At 50.2% G+C, this 19,102-nt stretch overlaps 1 protein-coding gene across 5 annotated transcripts in view; it reads left to right on the top strand.

The window, feature by feature from the left end:
• The window catches only part of RAB37 (RAB37, member RAS oncogene family), a 70,840-nt gene that overhangs the window by 42,522 nt on the left and 9,216 nt on the right, over positions 1 to 19,102 (top strand). For 4 of the 5 annotated variants that reach the window (XM_074388926.1, XM_074388928.1, XM_074388927.1 and 1 more), the window contains exon 2: positions 11,998 to 12,108. In XM_074388926.1, coding sequence (XP_074245027.1) covers positions 11,998 to 12,108 — 111 coding nt within the window. Of the gene's footprint in view, positions 1 to 11,997; positions 12,109 to 17,670; positions 17,857 to 19,102 lie in introns of those variants that run through there. The other variant, XM_003931764.4, reaches the window with a different exon arrangement.

Below are 19,102 nucleotides of genomic sequence, written 5' to 3' on the forward strand. Positions count from 1 at the left end.
ACTCCATCTCAAAAATAATAATAATAATAATTAGCTGGGCATAGTAATGCACGCCTGTGGTCCCAGAAACCTGGGAGGCTAAGGCTTAAGGATCACTTGAGCTCAGGAGGTCAGGCTGCAGTGAGCTATGATTGAGCCCCTGGCTCTGTACTCCATCCTGGGCAACAGAGCAGACCCTGTCTCTTAAAAAAGAAAAAAAAAAGAAAAAAAGAAAAGAAACCACAAAGAAAGAGGCTCAGAGAGAAGGGAGATGCAAGCAGAGAACTACTGACCCAATGGACAAGAGGGGCTTTGTCCTGAGAACAAGCAGGAAGCTCCTCCTGCTGTGCCCAGCCCACCAGGTGAGGGGCCAGGGATACCTACACCTACTGGAATCTTCCAGAAACTTGTCCATTGTACCAGAGGCTTCTACCTGAGGAAACCAGTTCATTGCTCAGGACTATTACGCCGTCACCACTCCCACCTCCTACCTTATAACTATTTGTTGAAGGAAGGAAGAAAGGAAGGAAGGACCAGTTTTGCCCCTGACTCTCCTTCTGACAATCGTGCCCATCTCCCATCAGGATGTCAGCAAGTCCCTGGGATGAGGATGGGGGATTTAAAAGGATTAGGTCTTTCTCACCTTCTGTTCCTGGGGCCACTTTTGCCATGTGTCACATACACCCTGTGACATCTTGAGAAGGGAGTGAGTCTCAAAGAGGGACACAACCCCGTCACACCCTAATCAGCAATGAGTGGGTGACAAGCTGTGGCTTTTCCAGGACATGGCCAGAGATGGCCTCTCACTTTACATCCTCTGCAGACCATAAAGTAGGTCAAGAATCTGGGGTGAGGGTTCAGCCAGCCCTTTGGTCCCCGCTGCATGTCAATAGCTCCTCTCCCGGGGGCACCACACAGATACACAGAGAGAAATCACACCTCTGCAGTAGGGAAGCCATTGGCTTCCAGGAAGAAGGGCCAGGAATTAAGCAGAATGGGGGCAGCCCTGAAAAACAAGGGACAGAAGCGTCGAGGGTCGTGGGGTAAGCTTTCCTCTCCTGGGCATGGGCAACAAGAAGGGAGCAGGGAGCAGCACTGTCTGTTAGAACTGCCTGTGGCCAGCCCCTCTGGTCCTGGCCTCTCCCAGACCTGGCCTCTGCAAGGAGGATTCCCCTTTAAATCAAGAACAGAGAATTCCGGCCAGGCACGGTGGCTTATGCCTGTAATCCCAGCACTTTGGGAGGCTGAGGCGGGTGGATCACGAGGTCAAGAGATCAAGACCATCCTGGTCAACATGGTGAAACCCCGTCTCTACTAAAAATACAAAAAATTAGCTGGGCATGGTGGTGCGTGCCTGTAATCCCTGCTACTCAGGAGGCTGAGGCAGGAGAATTGCCTGAACCGAGGAGGCGGAGGTTGCGGTGAGCCGAGACCGTGCCATTGCACTCCAGCCTGGGTAACAAGAGCAAAACTCCTTCTCAAAAAAGAAAATCTTTCAATTATGTGAAGAACATGCAAGATTGTTGCATAGGTACACACATGGCAGTGTGATTTGTACCCCAAAACCTAAAATGCAATAAACAAAATCTTTCAATTAATCAGGGGACACCCACCCAGATTACTGAAGACTTAACATCATCTGCTTGAAGATGTTTACCACATCAACAAAGTATCTTCACAGCAACATCCAGATTAGTGTTGAATTGAATAAGTAGGACTATAGCCCAGCCAAGCTGACACATAAAACTAACCATATGTACACAAAAAATATATCAACCTATTCACATCCTTTGTTCACTTTTCTTTTTTTTTTTTTTTTTTTGAGACGGAGTTTCGCTCTTGTTACCCAGGCTGGAGTGCAATGGCGCGATCTCGGCTCACCGCAACCTCCGCCTCCTGGGTTCAGGCAATTCTCCTGCCTCAGCCTCCCGAGTAGCTGGGATTACAGGCATGTGCCACCATGCCCAGCTAATTTTTTGTATTTTTAGTAGAGACGGGGTTTCACTATGTTGACCGGGATGGTCTCGATCTCTCGACCTCGTGATCCACCCGCCTCGGCCTCCCAAAGTGCTGGGATTACAGGCTTGAGTCACCGCGCCCGGCCTTTGTTCACTTTTCTATTGAAGTTTTCTTCTGAGAGCTCTCTTTGTTATGAGGGATATTACCATCGGTCATATATCTTGAAAATATCTTCCCTTTACCGTTTCTCATTCTACTTTGTTTCTGGAATCTTCTGTCAACCAAAATATTTTTATTGCAGCAAACCTATCGATCTTTTTCTTTACGGCACCTGAATTTCCTGTCTTGTTAAGAAGGTCACTCAGATGCACTTTAGGAACCATAGTAACCACCCCATTCGTCACGTTTTCTAAAAGCTGTCCCTGAATAATAAAGTCACAGAAAAGCAGCAATAGTGTACTTAGAGAACATTAGCCCAGCTCCCATCAAGAGGCCAGATAAAGTATGATCTATGTTATGCCCTGCTTTTATCAATGGTCAATACAACAGCTTTAGAAAAAGCTTTGCAGGATGGGCACAGTGGCTCAGGCCTGTAATCCCAGCACTTTGGGAAGCTGAGGAGGGTGGATCACGAGGTCAGGAATTCGAGACCAACCTGACCAACATGGCAAAACCCTGTCTCTACTAAATATATAAAAATTAGCCGGGCGTGGTGGTGGGTGCCTGTAATCCCAACTACTCAGGAGGCTGAGGCAGAAGAATCACTTGAACCCAGGAGGTGGAGGTTGCAGTGAGTAAAGATCACACTGCTGTGCTCCAGCCTGGGCAACAGAGTGAGACTCTGCCTCAAAAAAAAAAAAAAAAGGAAAAAGCTTTGCATCTTCCTCAAAATTACAATTGCCCATTTTGTTATTCAGAGCCCCTTGCAGTAGGATCCGCTTAACAAATTCCTTAGAGCAGTGTATACCAGGAGAAAATACCCAGTGGAAAGAACCCAGGCATGCAACATCAGACAAGTACCATACACCCCACCTGGCTTTCCACTTTGTCTTGACTATCAGCAAACTTATAACCAAACACCATGCTCACACGCAGTAACCTCACTCTGGGGTGGAAGATTTGTCCCAACCCACTCCACCCCTACACACACACACACACACACACACACACACACATACACACACACCCCTATTCTTTGTATGTTTTCTCAGGCACTCTCTTGAACTGCCATCTTGTACTTGTGGGTTTGTTTGAAACCACATATCTCCATTGGAAGTGAATGAGGCACAAATGCAGACATTAAAAAAATGACTCCAGGCCGGGCGCGGTGGCTCAAGCCTGTAATCCCAGCGCTTTGGGAGGCCGAGGCGGGTGGATTACGAGGTCGAGAGATCAAGACCATCCTGGTCAACATGGTGAAACCCCGTCTCTACTAAAAATACAAAAAAAAAATTAGCTGGGCATGGTAGCGTGTGCTTGTAATCCCAGCTACTCAGGAGGCTGAGGCAGGAGAATTGCCTGAACCCAGGAGGCGGAGGTTGCGGTGAGCCGAGATTGTGCCATTGCACTCCAGCCTGGGTAACAAGAGCAAAACTCCGTCTCAGAAAAAAAAAAAAAAAATGACTCAGAGAGAACAAAGATGCTTGTCCAAATAATGGCAAAGTTGACCCAGAGGTTTCTGTCTGAACCACAATTAATTACCATTTCCATAAATGGTAAGAGAAGCCCAAAGAGGGAAGTCATGGTGAAAAATCTGGACCCAAAGTTGGCGTTCAGCTTCTCCAAGCAGTGAAATTGGGAATGAACCTGGAGAAACTTCAGGAATTTTCAGCAGCTGTTGAGCGGTGAGAGAAGCTCCACTATGTATCTGTGAAACCAGAAAATCTGAGACAAGTCTCAATTAATTTAGAAAGTTTATTTTGCCAAGGCTGAGGACGCGCCCATGACACAGCCTCAGGAAATCCTGACAACATGTGCCCAAGGCGGTCAGGGCACAGCTAGGCTTTATACATTTTAGGGAGACAGGTGACATCTAGTACATTGGTTCGGTCTGGAAAGGCAGGACAACTCAAAGCAAAGGCAGGACAACTCAAAGCAAAGGCAGAAGACTGAAGCAGGGAGGAGCATTCTTTTGAGTTTCTGATGAGCCTTTCCAAAGGAGGTAATCAGATATTTCTCTATCGGCTGGGCGTTGTGGCTCATGCCTGTAATCCTAGCACTTTGGGAGGATGAGGCAGGCGGATCACAAGGTCAGGAGATCGAGACCATCCTGGACATGGTGAAACCCCGTCTCTACTAAAACGCAAAAAATTAGCCAGGCGTGGTGGCACGAGTCTGTCATCCTACCTACTCAGGAGGCTGAGGCAGGGGAATCGCTTGAACCGGGGAGACAGAGGTGGCAGTAAGCCAAGATCACACCACTGCACTCCAACCTGGCAACAGAACAAGACTCTGTCTCAAAAAAAAAAAAGTTACGCATCTATCTCAGTGAGCAAAGGGGTGACTTTGAATAGAATGGGAGGGAGGTTTGTCCTAAGCAATTTCCATCTTGAGTTCTTATTGATTTTAGGGGCCTGAGATACTTTCCTTTCACATATCTGAAATAATGAATTTAGGCAGCTCCATCCCTAACATTTGGAGGCCAGGGCTAGAATACAAATGGAAGCCCACATACCATGTGTCTTAATGTCTTAACATTCTAAAGCAAGCTCAAAAAGCTCTCAAATCAAGTGTGTCTCATCTTCCTCCTGAACAAAACACCATCTTACCAACCTGGAAGCCAGGTTAGCATGTGGGATTCTCAGAAGTTCCACATGAAAACGTAGCAGCCTAGGGACAGTCAACCTCCTGTCCCCAGGCCCCTGCCCACAAGCTCCTCTCCTTCTCCTCCTACCCTGGCACACCCCAACCCCAAAGGCTCTCAGAAGAATGCATGAGGCTCCACATCAGCTCTGTCCGCAGCCCCTGCCAACAGTCACCCCTTGGCCGCACCACAGACCTAGGGACGCAACAGTTAACAGCGACCTTGGGGCAAAGTGCAGTCAGTTTACAGGAGGAACAGGAGCCTTTGGCCTTGTGGACACATTGCTTCATGGGGAGTGGCACAAGCAGAGGAGGAGCAGGCCTAAGGGAAGTCCTAGGCTTAGGAAGAGGTAATTCAGCAATGCTTGTAAATAGATCAGTGCTGAGCAATCCATGATGGCCTAGGTTAAAAAGCTCTTAGAGGAGAGATCCAAGATGGCTGATCACTAGCAGCTCGGGATTGTAGCTCCCAGTGAAAGCGCAAAGAACGAGAGGACGCCACACCTTCACATGAATTCTTGTTGCTCACGCACCAGGAGATTCCCAGCAGAGGAGCCCCACGGGTCGCCAGCGCGACTCTTGTGACCGGCGAGGCGGTTTTGCCGGCGCCTTGGAGCGACGGTTCTTGGTGCAGAGTCAGAAAAGCACCATCAATCTTAACGCCGCTGATTTGGTCGGTGCAGTGGGTTGCTCAGATTTCGGCGCTGAGAATCAATAAGTTGGACGTCCACTCAGAAACCCAATTACAAAGACGGTGAATACAAAGACCACAGATGGATAAATTTATAACGAAGGGAAGAAAACAGCCAAAAAAGGCTGAGAATACCCAAGATCAGAACGCCTCTCCCTCAGCGGGGCATCCCAGTTCCTCATCAGCAACGGAACAAGGCTTGATGGAGAACGAGTGTGTTCCAATTACAGAAGCAGGCTTCAAAATGTGGATAATGAGAAACTTCTGTGAATTAAAAGAACTTGTTCTAACCCAATCTAAAGTAACTAAGAACTTTGAAAAAAGATTTGACGAAATGTTAACAAGAACACACAATTTAGAGAGGAAAATAAGTGAATTGATGGAGCTGAAAAACACAATACGAGAACTTCGTGAAGTATGCACAAGTTTTAACAGCCGAATTGATCAAGCAGAAGAAAGGATATCAGAGGTCGAAGACCAACTCAATGAAATAAAACAAGAAGACAAGATTAGAGAAAAAAGGATAAAAAGGAACGAGCAAAGTCTCCAAGAAATATGGGACTATGTGAAAAGACCTAATCTACGCTTGACAGGTGTACCTGAATGTGACGAAGAGAATGAATCCAAGCTGGAAAATATGCTTCAGGACATTATTCAGGAAAATTTTCCCAACCTAGTAAGGCAGGATAATATTCAACTCCAGGTAATACAGAGAACACCACAGAGATATTCCTCAAGAAGAGCAACTCCAAGGCACATAATTGTCAGATTCACCAGGGTTAAAATGAAGGAGAAAATACTAAGGGCAGCCAGAGAGAAAGGTCAGGTTACCCACAAAGGGAAGCCTATCAGACTTACAGCAGATCTCTCAGCAGAAACCCTACAAGCCAGAAGAGAGTGGGGACCAATATTCAATATCCTTAAAGAAAAGAACTTTCAACCCAGAATTTCACATCCTGCCAAACTAAGCTTCACAAGTGAAGGAAAAATAAAGTTTTTGTGAATAAGCAAGCACTCAGAGATTTCATCACCACCAGGCCTGCTTTACAAGAGCTTCTGAAAGAACCACTACACATAGAAAGGAACAAACAGTATCAGCCTTTCTAAAAAAATTATCAAAAAGAGCATCAATATAATGAAGAATTTACATCAACTAATGGGCAAAATAGTCAGCTAATATTAAATGGCAGTATTAAACTCACATATATTATTATTAATTCTAAATTTAAATTGACTAAATCCTCCAATCCAAAGACAGACAGGCAATTTGAATAAATAACTAAAACCCATCAGTATGCTGCATCCAGACCCATCTCACATTCAAGGATACACAAAGACTTAAAACAAGGGATGGAGAAGGATTTACCAACCAAACAGAGAGCTAAAATAAATAAATAAAAAGCAGAAGTTACAATTAAGCAACAAAGATTAAAAGAAGCAAAGAAGGACATTATACAATGATAAAAGGATCAATGCAACAAGAAGAGCTAAAGATCCTAAATATATATACTCACCCAATACAGGAATACCCAGACATACAAGACTGATAAAGAGACTTAGACTCCCACATAATAATAGTGGGAGACTTCAACATTAATATTAGACAAATCAGTGAGACAGAAAATTAACAACTATATCCAGGACTTGAACTCAGATCTGGAACAAGTAAATGTAATTAACATTTATAGAACTCTCCACTTTAAATATACAAAATATATACTCTTATCAGTACCACATCATATCAACTTAGAAGTTTAAATGAAATTTTGGTTGGCTCCTTGTTTGTTATTCTCTTCCCTCATTTTCTTTTATATCTTCATCAGTAAGGACAATTATAGGCATACCCATATTTAGACTGCATTCTAGCCCGGGCAATAAAGCAATACCCCCATCCTCTCTCCCTCTTCCTCTTTCTCTTTCTTCCAAAAAAAAAAAAATAGAGCTGGATTCATCCAGTAATAAAAAACATTTGAAAAATAAAAAAAAAAAAAAAGATTTAGGTGGGGACACAAAGTCTATATCACTATCTCATAGAAATTTTGTGAAGACTAAATCTGTATAAAGTACTTAGAACTTCTTCTGGCACATGATAAGCATTCCATAAATGTTAACAACTATTATTATTTCTGAACCCAAACTGACATAGTGTCCCATGGTGGGGAAGGGAGTGTACCTATGATTCTTTAATTTTCCTTTGAAAATTTTAGCCATGGAAAAAGAAAAGGGTGTATTTGCTAGAAAGGCAGGGATAAAATGATTATCTTTAAACAGATATGATTATTTCTTAACATAAGCCAAAGGACTTAGCAAAAAGATTTTTAGAATCAGTGGTAACAGGGAAATAGTCATATGTAAAAGAAATAAATAAAAATGAAAAAAAAAAAAAAAAGCTCTTAGAGCCATTGCCAATGGATTTCTTTCTTTCTTTTTTTTTTTTTTTTTTTTTTTTTGGAGACAGAGTTTTGCTCTGTCACCCAGGCTGGAGTGCTGTGGCACGATCTTGGCTCATGGCAACCTCCGCCTCCTGGGTTCAAGTGATTCTCCTACCTCAGCCTCCTGAGTAGCTGGGATTACAGGTGCCCACCACCACACCCGGCTAATTTTCGTATTTTTAATAGAGATGGGGTTTCACCATGTTGGCCAGGCTGGCCTGAACTCCTGACCTCAGGTGATCTGCCTGTCTTGGCCTCCCAAAGTGCTGGGATTACAGGCGTGAACCACCATTCCCAGCCATTGTCGATAGATTTGTGAAGCTGATAAAAAAGACCATGACCAATGTGAGAGGATCATCCTACCCTGCCCTGAGCTAAGGTTCAGCTGAATCTAAAACACCAAACCCTGTGTGCACCCCTGCACCCCACTGACCCAGAAAAAGGTTCCAAGAAGACAGGACTGTTTCCTATGATGAAAACTGATGGAAACTCGTCACCCTGGAAAGGAAAAAGACAAAAGCGAAAAGAATTAGAATCTATCATGTTCTTTTTTTTTTTTTTGAGACGGAGTTTCGCTCTTGTTACCCAGGCTGGAGTGCAATGGCGCAATCTCGGCTCACCGCAACCTCCGCCTCCTGGGTTCAGGCAATTCTCCTGCCTCAGCCTCCTGAGTAGCTGGGATTACAGGCACGCGCCGCCACGCCCAGCTAGTTTTTTGTATTTTTAGTAGAGACGGGGTTTCACCATGTTGACCAGGATGGTCTCGATCTCTCGAGCTCGTGATCCACCCGCCTCGGCCTCCCAAAGTGCTGGGATGACAGGCGTAAGCCACCGCGCCCGGCCTGTCATGTTCTTTAGGATGTGAATGACGGGAATGTGGATGGACTATCCCTCACACTTCGGAATATTTTCTCTAGAAAGCACTTCTTAAAGCCTGAGGAAATTAGATTCTAGATGTAAATTATTTAAACCACTGAAAATAGCAAATGAATTCTCTAACCCAGGAGGAAATAAAAGCCGGAGAGGTTCAGGAGGTGGGTCGGGGCACAGTCAGGGGACATCCAAAGTCAACACCATGAACAACCTCATGGTCAGCAGACACTGGTACAGATTCCCTTCCATGCCATTGTGAGAGTTTAACGGTGGCTGGGCCTGACCCAAGGAGGCCCGGTCAATCTCTATGCTTTTATGGTTTTGTTGTTTTTATGTCTCTATGTTTTTACAAGTCCAGCTAAAGTCTGCATCTCCTAGTCCTTTTAAACAGCCTTTAATTCTTGTCTTTGGGAAGAGTCCACTGTCCACTTTGAAACTAAGGCATTGGCTGGGCGTGGTGGCTCACACCTGTAATCCCAGCACTTTGGGAGGCCGAGGTGGGCAGATCACAAGGTCATCAGGAGTTCAAGACCAGCCTGGCCAATATGGTGAAACTCCATCTCTACTAAAAATACAAAATTAGGCCGGGCGCGGTGGCTCAAGCCTGTAATCCCAGCACTTTGGGAGGCCGAGGCAGGTGGATCACGAAGTCAGGAGATTGAGACCATCCTGGTCAACATAGTGAAACCCCGTCTCTACTAAAAATACAAAAAAATTAGCTGGGCATGGTGGTGCGTGCCTGTAATCCCAGCTACTCAGGAGGCTGAGGCAAGAGAACTGCCTGAACCCAGGAGGCGGAGGTTGCGGTGAGCCGAGATCGCGCCATTGCACTCCAGCCTGGGTAACAAGAGCGAAACTCTGTCTCAAAAAAAAAAAAAAAAAAAAAAATACAAAATTAGCTTGGTGTCGTGGTTGGGTGTCTGTAGTCCCAGCTACTCAGGAGGCTGAGGCAGACGAATTGCTTGAACCTGAGAGGTGGAGTTTGCAGTGAGCCAAGATAGCACCACTGCACTCCAGCCTGGGAGACAGGGTGAGATTCCATCTCAAAAAAGAAAAGAAAGAAAGAAAAGTAAAGAAAAAGAGAAGAAAAAAAAGAAACTAAGGCATTTATCTACTCACCCATTCATTCATCCATTCATTGAGGGTACCAGCCTCTGGGTGCATGTAGCATTCTTCTCAGCTGTTTATGATTTTCTTTCAAACCTTTCACCTGAACTTCCAAGCTAATTATTGCCCCTACTCCCTCCCAGTTCAGACCTCCCAGAGGAAGGTGCTTTCCCCTTCTTTCCCAGAATCTGCTTTTCTTTGAAAAGTTGTCTGCTCCTTGCTCGAAGGCCAAGTGTGAAAGACACATACCAGCCATCTGATTTTGTTTTCTTCTATAGACTGGTTTTTTGTGGTTCTCCCACGCAGGAGATCTGTGGACATCGTGTTAGTCCTGATCTTCCAAAGAGGAGAGTTAAAAGGGAATTAAGCCAGGCACGGTGGCTCACACCTGTAATCCCAGCACTTTGGGAGGCCAAGGCGGGCAGATCACAAGATCAGGAGTTCAAGACCAACCTGACCAACATGGTGAAACCCCATCTCTACTAAAAATACAAAAATTAGCCAAGTGTGGTGGTGTGCACCTATAATCCCAGCTACTCAGGAGGCTGAGGCAGGAGAATCGTTTGAACCTGGGAGGCGGTGGTTGCAGTGAGCTGAGATCAAGCCATTGCACCCCAGCCTGGGCGACAGAGCAAAACTGCATCTCAAAAAAAAAAAAAAAAAAGGGAAATTAAATGTGCAAGAGTTTTACTGGAGGAAATGCCTATGAGAAAAACAGAGTAGATGCCAGGGAGGTGGGGGGAGCCTTCACACCATGATGCAGGTTGGATCCCCCATGAAGGAGAGAGGACAGAAAGGTTGTATGGAAGTGTCTTAGACCACCTTGGAGTCTCTGGAGGGTCGTGCAAGGCCATGAGGGAGTCCTTGAGCAAACTCAATTATTAGAAGGGTCCTGTGTCTCCCAGGAACAGGGCTGCCTCCGTGTCCCTGCCTTGCTCTGCCTTTGGCTGGTAATTGCCCATAGGAAGCATGACTTCGGTGCAAACACAACAAGGATGGATTTTAGAGCATGGCAGTGGGGACCCTCCGTCATTTATGCCCCTGTGGCAGGAAGTCTGAAAGACACATGCTCATGGTCACTTCAGATGCTCATAAACTTGGGTTGGGGGGAGATCTCTGTGCCTTCATGCCTCTTTCAGTGACTTCAGTGGAAAATCGAGACTTTAATGTGTTTGTGTGTCTGGGTGTATGTGTGGGTGTCTGTGTGTCTGTGTGCATGTGTATGTGTTTGCATGTATGTATGTGTGTGTCTGTGGCTGTGTTTGTGTTTATATTTGTGTGTATATTTGTGCATGTGTGCATATTTGTGTATATGCTGCATGTCTGTGAATGTATATGCCAGTGTATCAGTGCCTATGTATGTGTCTGTGTGCATGTGCACATGTCTGCATGTGCATACGTATGTGTATATATGTTTGTGTTACACATGTCTGTGTGTTCATGTGTGTCTGTGTGTGCATGTCTGTGTATGTATGTCTCTGTGTTTCTATTTCTGTGTGTGTACATGTGCATGTGTCTGTGCATATCTGTGTACATGTGTGTTTCTGTGTGCATATGTGTTTGTGTGCACATGTGTCTGTGTATATGCATGTCTGTGCAAATGTGTGTTTCTGTGTTTCTGTGTGTGTGCATGTGTGCTTGTATTCGTATATGCGTGTACATGTTGGTACATGTGCTTCTATGTGTGTGTCTGTCTGTGTGCATGTGCACATTCTGTGTGTATGTGCATGTGCATGTGTGTGTTCTATGCGTATTGTATGTATGCATGTGTGTTTCTGTGTGTACAGGTGTTTTCTGTCTGTGTCTATGTGCGTATGTGTGTCCTCTCTATGTGTGTGCATGTGTTTGTGTGTGCATGTTTGTTCTGTGTTTCTCTGTGTACACGTTTTTGTGTGCATGAGTTGTACATATGTGTCTGTATGTATTTCTGTACGCATGTGCATTTCTGTGTGTGTCTGCATGCATGTGTGTGCTCTATATTTGTGTGTGCATGGGTGTTCTCTGTGTGTGTATACATGTGTTTTTCTGTGTCTGCATGAGTGCATGTTGTGCACATGCGTGCTTAGAAAAAACCCACTCCTCCAGCCCCAGGGACATCTCTGAGGCTGGCTCACATTGCAGCCCCTCACCCCTCTCTCTGTTGCTCCCTTCCAGACCATCCTGGTGGGCGACAGTGGCGTGGGAAAGACGTCTCTGCTGGTTCAGTTTGATCAGGGCAAGTTCATCCCGGGCTCCTTCTCAGCCACTGTGGGCATTGGATTCACGGTAAGCACTGGCCGATACTGCCGGCTCTGCACCTGGGCTCAGGGCCCCAGTGTGTTTTTGTTGAGCACCAGCAGGAAACAGGTGGACGCCACTCACATTGGCTCATTCATGGAGGATTAACGAGACTGTTCCCCAAGGTGCAGGAGGGTGTTGGGTGGCCAGGAGGGAGGGTGAACTGCCCCTGGGTAGTCCAGGAATTCCGCTCACCTCTGGCCTCAAGCAGGAAGGGAAGGCACCCTCACCAGAACCCAGGGGCAAAGAGGACTGTTGGGTGAGCCGCCTGGCGGAAGCTGCATGGGACCTCCAGTGGACGGACCAAGCAGGCCATGGGAGCCCCCCAGGGAGGCAGCCAGGAAAAAAAATCCCCTGTTCCTCCTCACTCTCCTCCTGCTCCCCATCTCCTGGGGCTCCACACTGGATAAATGCAAGTGGAAGCCAGAAAGCAAAAAAAATCTTAATATGAGATCACTCAGGCCAGCCCTCCAAGGCAAGAAGATTCCGGAGGGACAAAGGGACGACAAAGTTTTCAGCACAGTCCAAACTCAGCATTGATTGACACATGGGTCTCAGGGAGCTGGCAGGCCAAGGTCACAGTTTCCTGTTTGGCCCTCCTCGGTAAAATGGTAAAAGGGCAGCTCGGGTTAAGGAAGCCCGGCACCCTCGGCTTTTTCTGCCCACAGCCCCTCTGCGGGCCAAGAGATCCCTCCTCTCCCGCACATCCCATCTCCAGGCACTGTCCTGGGCCTGCAGCCGCAGCTGCCCTAAAATTCCTGGGAAGACCTTGGGAAAGGGTTCCACTCCTCTCTCGGACTGTGGCAGGAGGAGCAGGGCCCTCCCTTGGGACCCCAGAATCCTAGCATCCCGAGACGGAGAAGAGCAAACATCTCTTCTTGGACAACGCAGATGTTTGGGAGCTTCTGGGACCGGATCACACGGCCTGTGAGGTCACACTCGGGGTCGGGTCAGAGCGGTGCCATGCTGATGGGAAGAAAGAGAGGAAACCCCAGAAAATGGGCTTGCCCACTGGGTCACAGCCAGGAAGACAGGGGTTCAGAATGGACACGGTTTCCAGGTGACCTTCCCGGGGGCAAAGTGGAAGCCAGAACCTGGCCCGGGTGTGTTCTGGGGCCTAGAATCATCCCTGAAACACCAGCGCCCGGGGCTGTCACCCAACTGGGATAGGGCAGGGCTGAGACCCAGGAGGCCAAGGCTGCCTGGCAATCCCTGAGGTCTTGAACTACACTGCCATGAAGCAAACCAGGATGACCTGTTGCCAGGCGTCACCCACCCCAGCCCAGGCCCAGTCTGCCCTCAGCAGCCAGGGCACACCCTGCCCTCAGGGACACACCACATCTCCTCACCCACCCTTCTGCCTGTCTGGTAAGGAGGGAAGAGTGGGGTGAATGTGGCTGAATCAGACATGCAAAATCTGATTCACATTCCACAGACCACAGAGGTGAGATCTCCAATTTTTGCCACTAGCTTGGGAAGAAAATTGGGGCCGATTTCTTTTGAAGGAAAAAGAAAGTATGTGGTCAAACTATGAGCTCAAAGCTCTGAGACGGGACAGGCTGGGCTTTCCCCCTGGACACAGCCAGCACCTGATGTCCTGGTGTATCTCAGGACAAACCTGGTGGCTGCTTACATTGAGTAGGGGCCTGAGGCCCTGGCCAGAAACTCAGCCTGGGGACACCTGAGCAATGAACTGGAGGGCAGCGGGGGTTTCCTCCAGCTATCAGCGGTCTGGGGGTCCCCAGAGAGCCAGGCTACCAGACACTCATTTACCCATCTGTCCTTCACACTGAGGTTTGATATTGCATGGATAAGTGCCCTATCGTCGGCCAGGCTGAAGCCTGGAACTCCTGCGTGATGGGAAGGGAGGCAGAAGCTCCCACTGGCTCCACTCAGGAGCCTGATTGTGGCCCAGGTGCCAGGGGAGGGACGGAGCCCCTGGTCTCCCACTTTGGAGGAGCCGGAAGTGAGCAAGGTAACTGCTTGGGGCGTGCCTTCACCCCGTAAACTACCAGACCTACTACCTCGGGAAGTGGGATCTCCCCAGGGCCTGTGTAGATGTCTCTCAGCCAAGACTTTCCCTAAATTCTCCAGCACCAGGTCTATCAAACTGGCTGTGGGGGTCCTGCCGATGCGGTTATGGAGCACTGACGTCAGTAGGGTTCACCAGTCAGCCCCTCCCAACACAGTTCAGATCCTCCTTGTTACTTCGCTCCTCAGTTTCCCCCAAATTCTCTAGTCTTGCCTTAAGACTGCTGCAAAATTCCTCCTTCAAAACCCTCCCTCAGGCCAGGCATGGTGGCTGACACCTATAATCCCAGCACTTTGGGAGACTGAGGCGAGCAGATCACTTGAGGCCAGGAGTTTGAGACCAGCCCGGCCAACATGGCAAAACCCCATCTCTACTAAAAATACAAAAATTAGCCAGGCATGGTGGCATGAGCCTGCAGTCCCAGCTACTCGGGAGGCTGAGGCAGGGGAATAGCTTGAACTGGGAGGCAGAGGTTGCAGTGAGCTAAGATAGCACCACTGCACTCCAGCCTAGGCAACAGAGCCAAGTCTCCATCTCAAAAAAATAAACAAATAAAATACCCTCACTCTGCCCATCCCCTGCCTGAATGTGTCCACAGCAGGTGGGGTCCCCACAGCCCACTCCCCGGGGGGGACTCACCCAAGGCTGCGCTTGAACACCCTGCAGAACGTTACAGAGGCCCTGGGGAGAGTGTACACACCCTCCAAGTATGACGTTGCCCACACACCGCAGACCCAGCAGGCCAGACAGGGACTGCCCAGAGGTGAGCCCGCAGCTCCTCTCCCGTGTTCAAGGACTTCTTCCCTCGATGAGAATCCTCCATTCAAACTAGCTCAGCAACACAGCAAGGAAGTGTCGCTGCTCCTTCTGGATGACTCACGCTGGTGTTCAACCCTCTCTATTCCAAACCCACCAGAGGACACAGAGGGCCTTGGAGCCAACAACACAAACCACAGCCGGAGGCTGGAAATCTGAACTCAAGGTACCAGCAGGGCCACGTTCCCTCTGAAGGCTCCAGGGAAGGGCCCTTCCTTCTCTTCCACGGCCCTGGCAGCTCCCTGGAGCCCTTGACATTCCTTGGCTTGCAGTCGCATGGCTCATCTTGCCTCTGCCTTCACCTGGCCGTCTTTTCCCTGTGTCTCTCTCTTCTCATGACACCAGTCATACTGGATTAATGGCCCACCCTACGCCAGTATAACCTCATCTTAATGAAGATCTGCAATGACCACATTTCCGAGTAAGGGCATGATCTGAGGGACTGGCGGTTCAGACTTCAACCTATCTCTGGGGGACGCAATTCAACCTATAACAGCATGGTTTACAGTAGAAGATGAGCACAGGGCACGCCCCCATCCCCTCTCTCATTCTTCCTCCACCGTCTACCTTCTGCAATGAAAACCCGCATCCAGGTCAGGCACGGTGACTCACGCCTGTAATCCCAACACTTTGGGAGGCTAAGGCGGGCGGATCACCTGAGGTCAGGAGTTCAAGACCAGCCTGGCCAACGTGGTGAAACCCTGTCTCTACAAAAATTAGCCAGGAATGATCGTGGGCACCTGTAATCCCAGCTACTCGGGAGGCTGAGGTGGGAGAATGGCTTGAACCTGGGAAGCAAACATTGCAGTGAGCCGAGATCGTGCCATTGCACCCCAGCCTGGTGACAGAGCTCCATCTCGAAAGAAAAGAAAAGGAAAGAAAAGAAAAGAAGGAAGAAAGAAAGGAAAGAAGGAGGAAGGGAGGGAGGGAAAGAAAATCGTATCCCAGGTCAGGTGCGGTGGCTCAGGCTTATAATCCCAGCACTTTGGACTTTGGGAGGCCAAGGCAAGCATATTGCCTGAGTTTAGCAGTTCAAGACCAGCCTGGCCAACATAGTGAAACCTCATCTCTCAATTAGCCAGGCATGGTGGTGGGTGCCTGTAGTCCCAACTGCTCCAGAGGCTGAAGCAGGAGAATTGCTTGAACTTGCATGGAGCAGACCTGGCATTATTAGCAGCAAGAGCCTCTGGCATCCAAATAGCAACCAACACCACAGCTCTGTAGCGGGCTGTGCAGCCTCCTCTCTGGTCGGTGGCTCCCTGTTTGAGTACCACCCTATGCCCAGCTGAGGTTATAGCATGCCCACCTCCAGAAGAGGTAACCCACACTTCTTACGGGAGATCAACTCTGTCCCCACTCAGGGCACTTCTCCCAGCTGCCAGAAAACAGCTCCAGCTGATGTCAAAAAAACACAGAGCTGGGGGCTGGTGTGCAAAGTCAGTCCCCACAGGCCTAGGGTGGCCCATAAGCCAGGTCTGCCCCTGCTCCTCACCTCCACACCTAAGTTAAGAAGTGCAGGCCGGGCACAGTGGTTCATGCCCGTTATCCCAGCACTTCGGGAGTGTAGGAAGAGGAGGATCACCTGAGGTCGGGAGTCTGAGACCAACTTAGCCAACATGGTGAAACCTCGTCTTTACTAAAAATACAAAAAAAGTAGCCGGGTGTGGTGCTGCGCACCTGTAATCCCTGCTACTCAGGAGGCTGAGGCAGGAGAATCGCTTGAACCAGAGAAGCAGAGGTTGCAGAGAGGTGAGATCGCACCACTGCACTCCAGGCTGGGCGACAGAGTGAGACTCCGTCTCAAAAACAAAGGTGCGGGTACCCCTCTCCAGCTCTCCTCTCCCTAAACAGCCCTCAGACAGTCCCTCTGTAAAGCACCCGTCCTGTTCCTTGGTAACCTGAAGCTGCTTACCGAATGTGGAGATGGGGGTAATGGAAAGGGCGGCCCAGGTCACAGAGCCCCTGAGCTCTGCTACTGGCAACCCCAGACGCACTTCCAGAAGCTGCCGGGTGCCTGGGATATCCTGGCAGTTCTGCTCAAAATGATCCACGACTTCATGAATTCATTTGGCTCCTCCTCCGGGCCAGGATGAGTGTCACAGGTTAAGAAGGCCCGCCCCGCCTTCAGGAGCGGTCCACTGGGAGATGTGAGCTGCGCTCTCCCCTGGTGGGACGTTCTGGGTACAGCCCGACAGGCCAGGGTGATCCAGGGTCAAAGTCCCCGCACCAGCCAGAGGCCGCGAAGCACCTCAGCTCACTTGTGCTGCAACGCGAGTGTGGGTCGGTTAACAAAACTATGTTCAGATGAGCTCGGGCCGGGTGCCTTAGCAGAAGCGTAACGGTCTGGGCGCTATCCGCGGAGGCGCAGCCCAGGGGTCCCCAGTTCCCCGCCTCGCCACCTGGGGACCGCCCACGGCCCGGAGCTCCGGCGCCGCCTGCTGTCGCGCTGCGCAGCGGCTACGGGGAACGCGTCCGCAGCAGGCGGGCTCCCCGCGGCCCGCTCCCCCGGGGGCAACCAAGCCCGCGGCTGGCGACCACAGGGGATCGGAAGATGTGGCCCACGCCCACGGAGCCGGGCCGGTGTTGCTCCGGGAGGCTGTCCGTGCCTTGGAGCCAACCCCGCGGCTCTGCGCGCCCTCGGGGAACAACCAGCTCCTAGCCGGTGGCTTCGAGGGGGCGGCGGGAAGGAGGGAGGAGCCTGCGGGGTCCCGGTCTAGGGAGGGGAGAGTGGGCGGGGCGGTTCCTGCGCTCTCCCTCGCCTGCGGGCTGGCCCTGCTCACCTCTCGTCTGGGGACATGACGGGCACGGCAGGCGCCACTGCCACCAGGGATGGCGAGGCCCCCAAGCGCTCCCCGCCCTGCAGTCCGAGCTACGACCTCACGGGCAAGGTGGGTGGGCCTTCTCCGTGAGACCCCCGCCCTCCTCGGCGCAAGCCCCTTCCTGGCTGCGTCTGGGTTGGACTCAGCCCTTCCCCCGCAGGTATCTGGGTCTCCCAGAGGTGGAAGGGAGAGAGGGTCAGGACACAGCCCCTGAGGAGAGGGGTCTCTGCTGGTTGGGTGGGAGCGGGGCGCGGAAGATCGCCAGGGCTGAGTGATCCCCCCGCCGGCCCCAACTCAGTTCCCTTCTGCCGCACAATGGCCGAGTTGAGCCCCCGGGAGCCCGTGCTTCTGGGTGTGGGTTAAGCGCGCAACTCTCATGTCTGGGAAGCGCTGGGAGATGGAGACCGCACGGAGACTCGGAGAGGACGTCCCCTGCTGGCGGAGCAACTGGCGGTAATGCCATTTTCCGAGCTAAGCTCTGAGCTGAGACCTGACATCCAGGTTTGAGGCCTGAGGTCCTCCAGCTGCTCCCCTCCCTTTCCACCCGCTTCAGGAACTGCCTCCCCACATTCCTCTCTCAATCCGAAGCCCCTCCCAGAAGGAGGTTGCCAGCCGGCCTGCAGCCCACCTGGGAATTCTTCCAACCTGAGAAAGATCTCAGTGGATGGTCTCTCACATCCCGCACTTGAGAGAGCTCCTGGGCTGCTCTCTGGGGCTTGCTCCCTCTGCAGGAGTGCCCTGTATGGAAGCGGGTGGGGGCAGCAGTGGACACTGGTCTGTCGCTTTCCATCTGTGTCCTTAGAGTGAGCAGGTACCAGAAACTCTGAAAGAATTGCTGAGGGAGCCTAGAGCTTCCACTTCTCCTCTGCAGGGTTAGGGGTGGTGTGAGGGCTATCCTGGATTCTGCTGCATGGCCTTGAAGGAGACCTGCCTCTCTCTGTGCCTCGGTTTCCTCCCCAACACCAGGGCTCACCCTTGCTGGAAGCCTCAGCCTCCACCCCAGTGTTTCAGGGGAAGCCACTCAGCAAGTCATCTGCCCAGAGCCGTTGAGATAGGCGTCCTGTGTGGGCTTGTGGCAGGAAATGGGCCCCTGCACCCTCGGGGAAGGGGGAGCTGCTGCTGCCCAGGCCCCAGGCTGAGGGGGACTGCCTGACCTTGTTGCCCTGCAAACCAGCTGGGTTGTTTGCCTAGGAGGTGGCCAGGCTAGGCAGCTGTTTGTGTTTGGTGGAATCACCAAGCTGGGTGGGTAGCTGGCATCGTTTGCTCAAGGCAGCTGTGATCTGTAAAGTACACAAAGACTGGCCCTCCCTCCCTC

This window comes from Saimiri boliviensis, chromosome 17 (assembly GCF_048565385.1).
Source record: "Saimiri boliviensis isolate mSaiBol1 chromosome 17, mSaiBol1.pri, whole genome shotgun sequence".
Classification (NCBI taxonomy): domain Eukaryota; kingdom Metazoa; phylum Chordata; class Mammalia; order Primates; family Cebidae; genus Saimiri; species Saimiri boliviensis.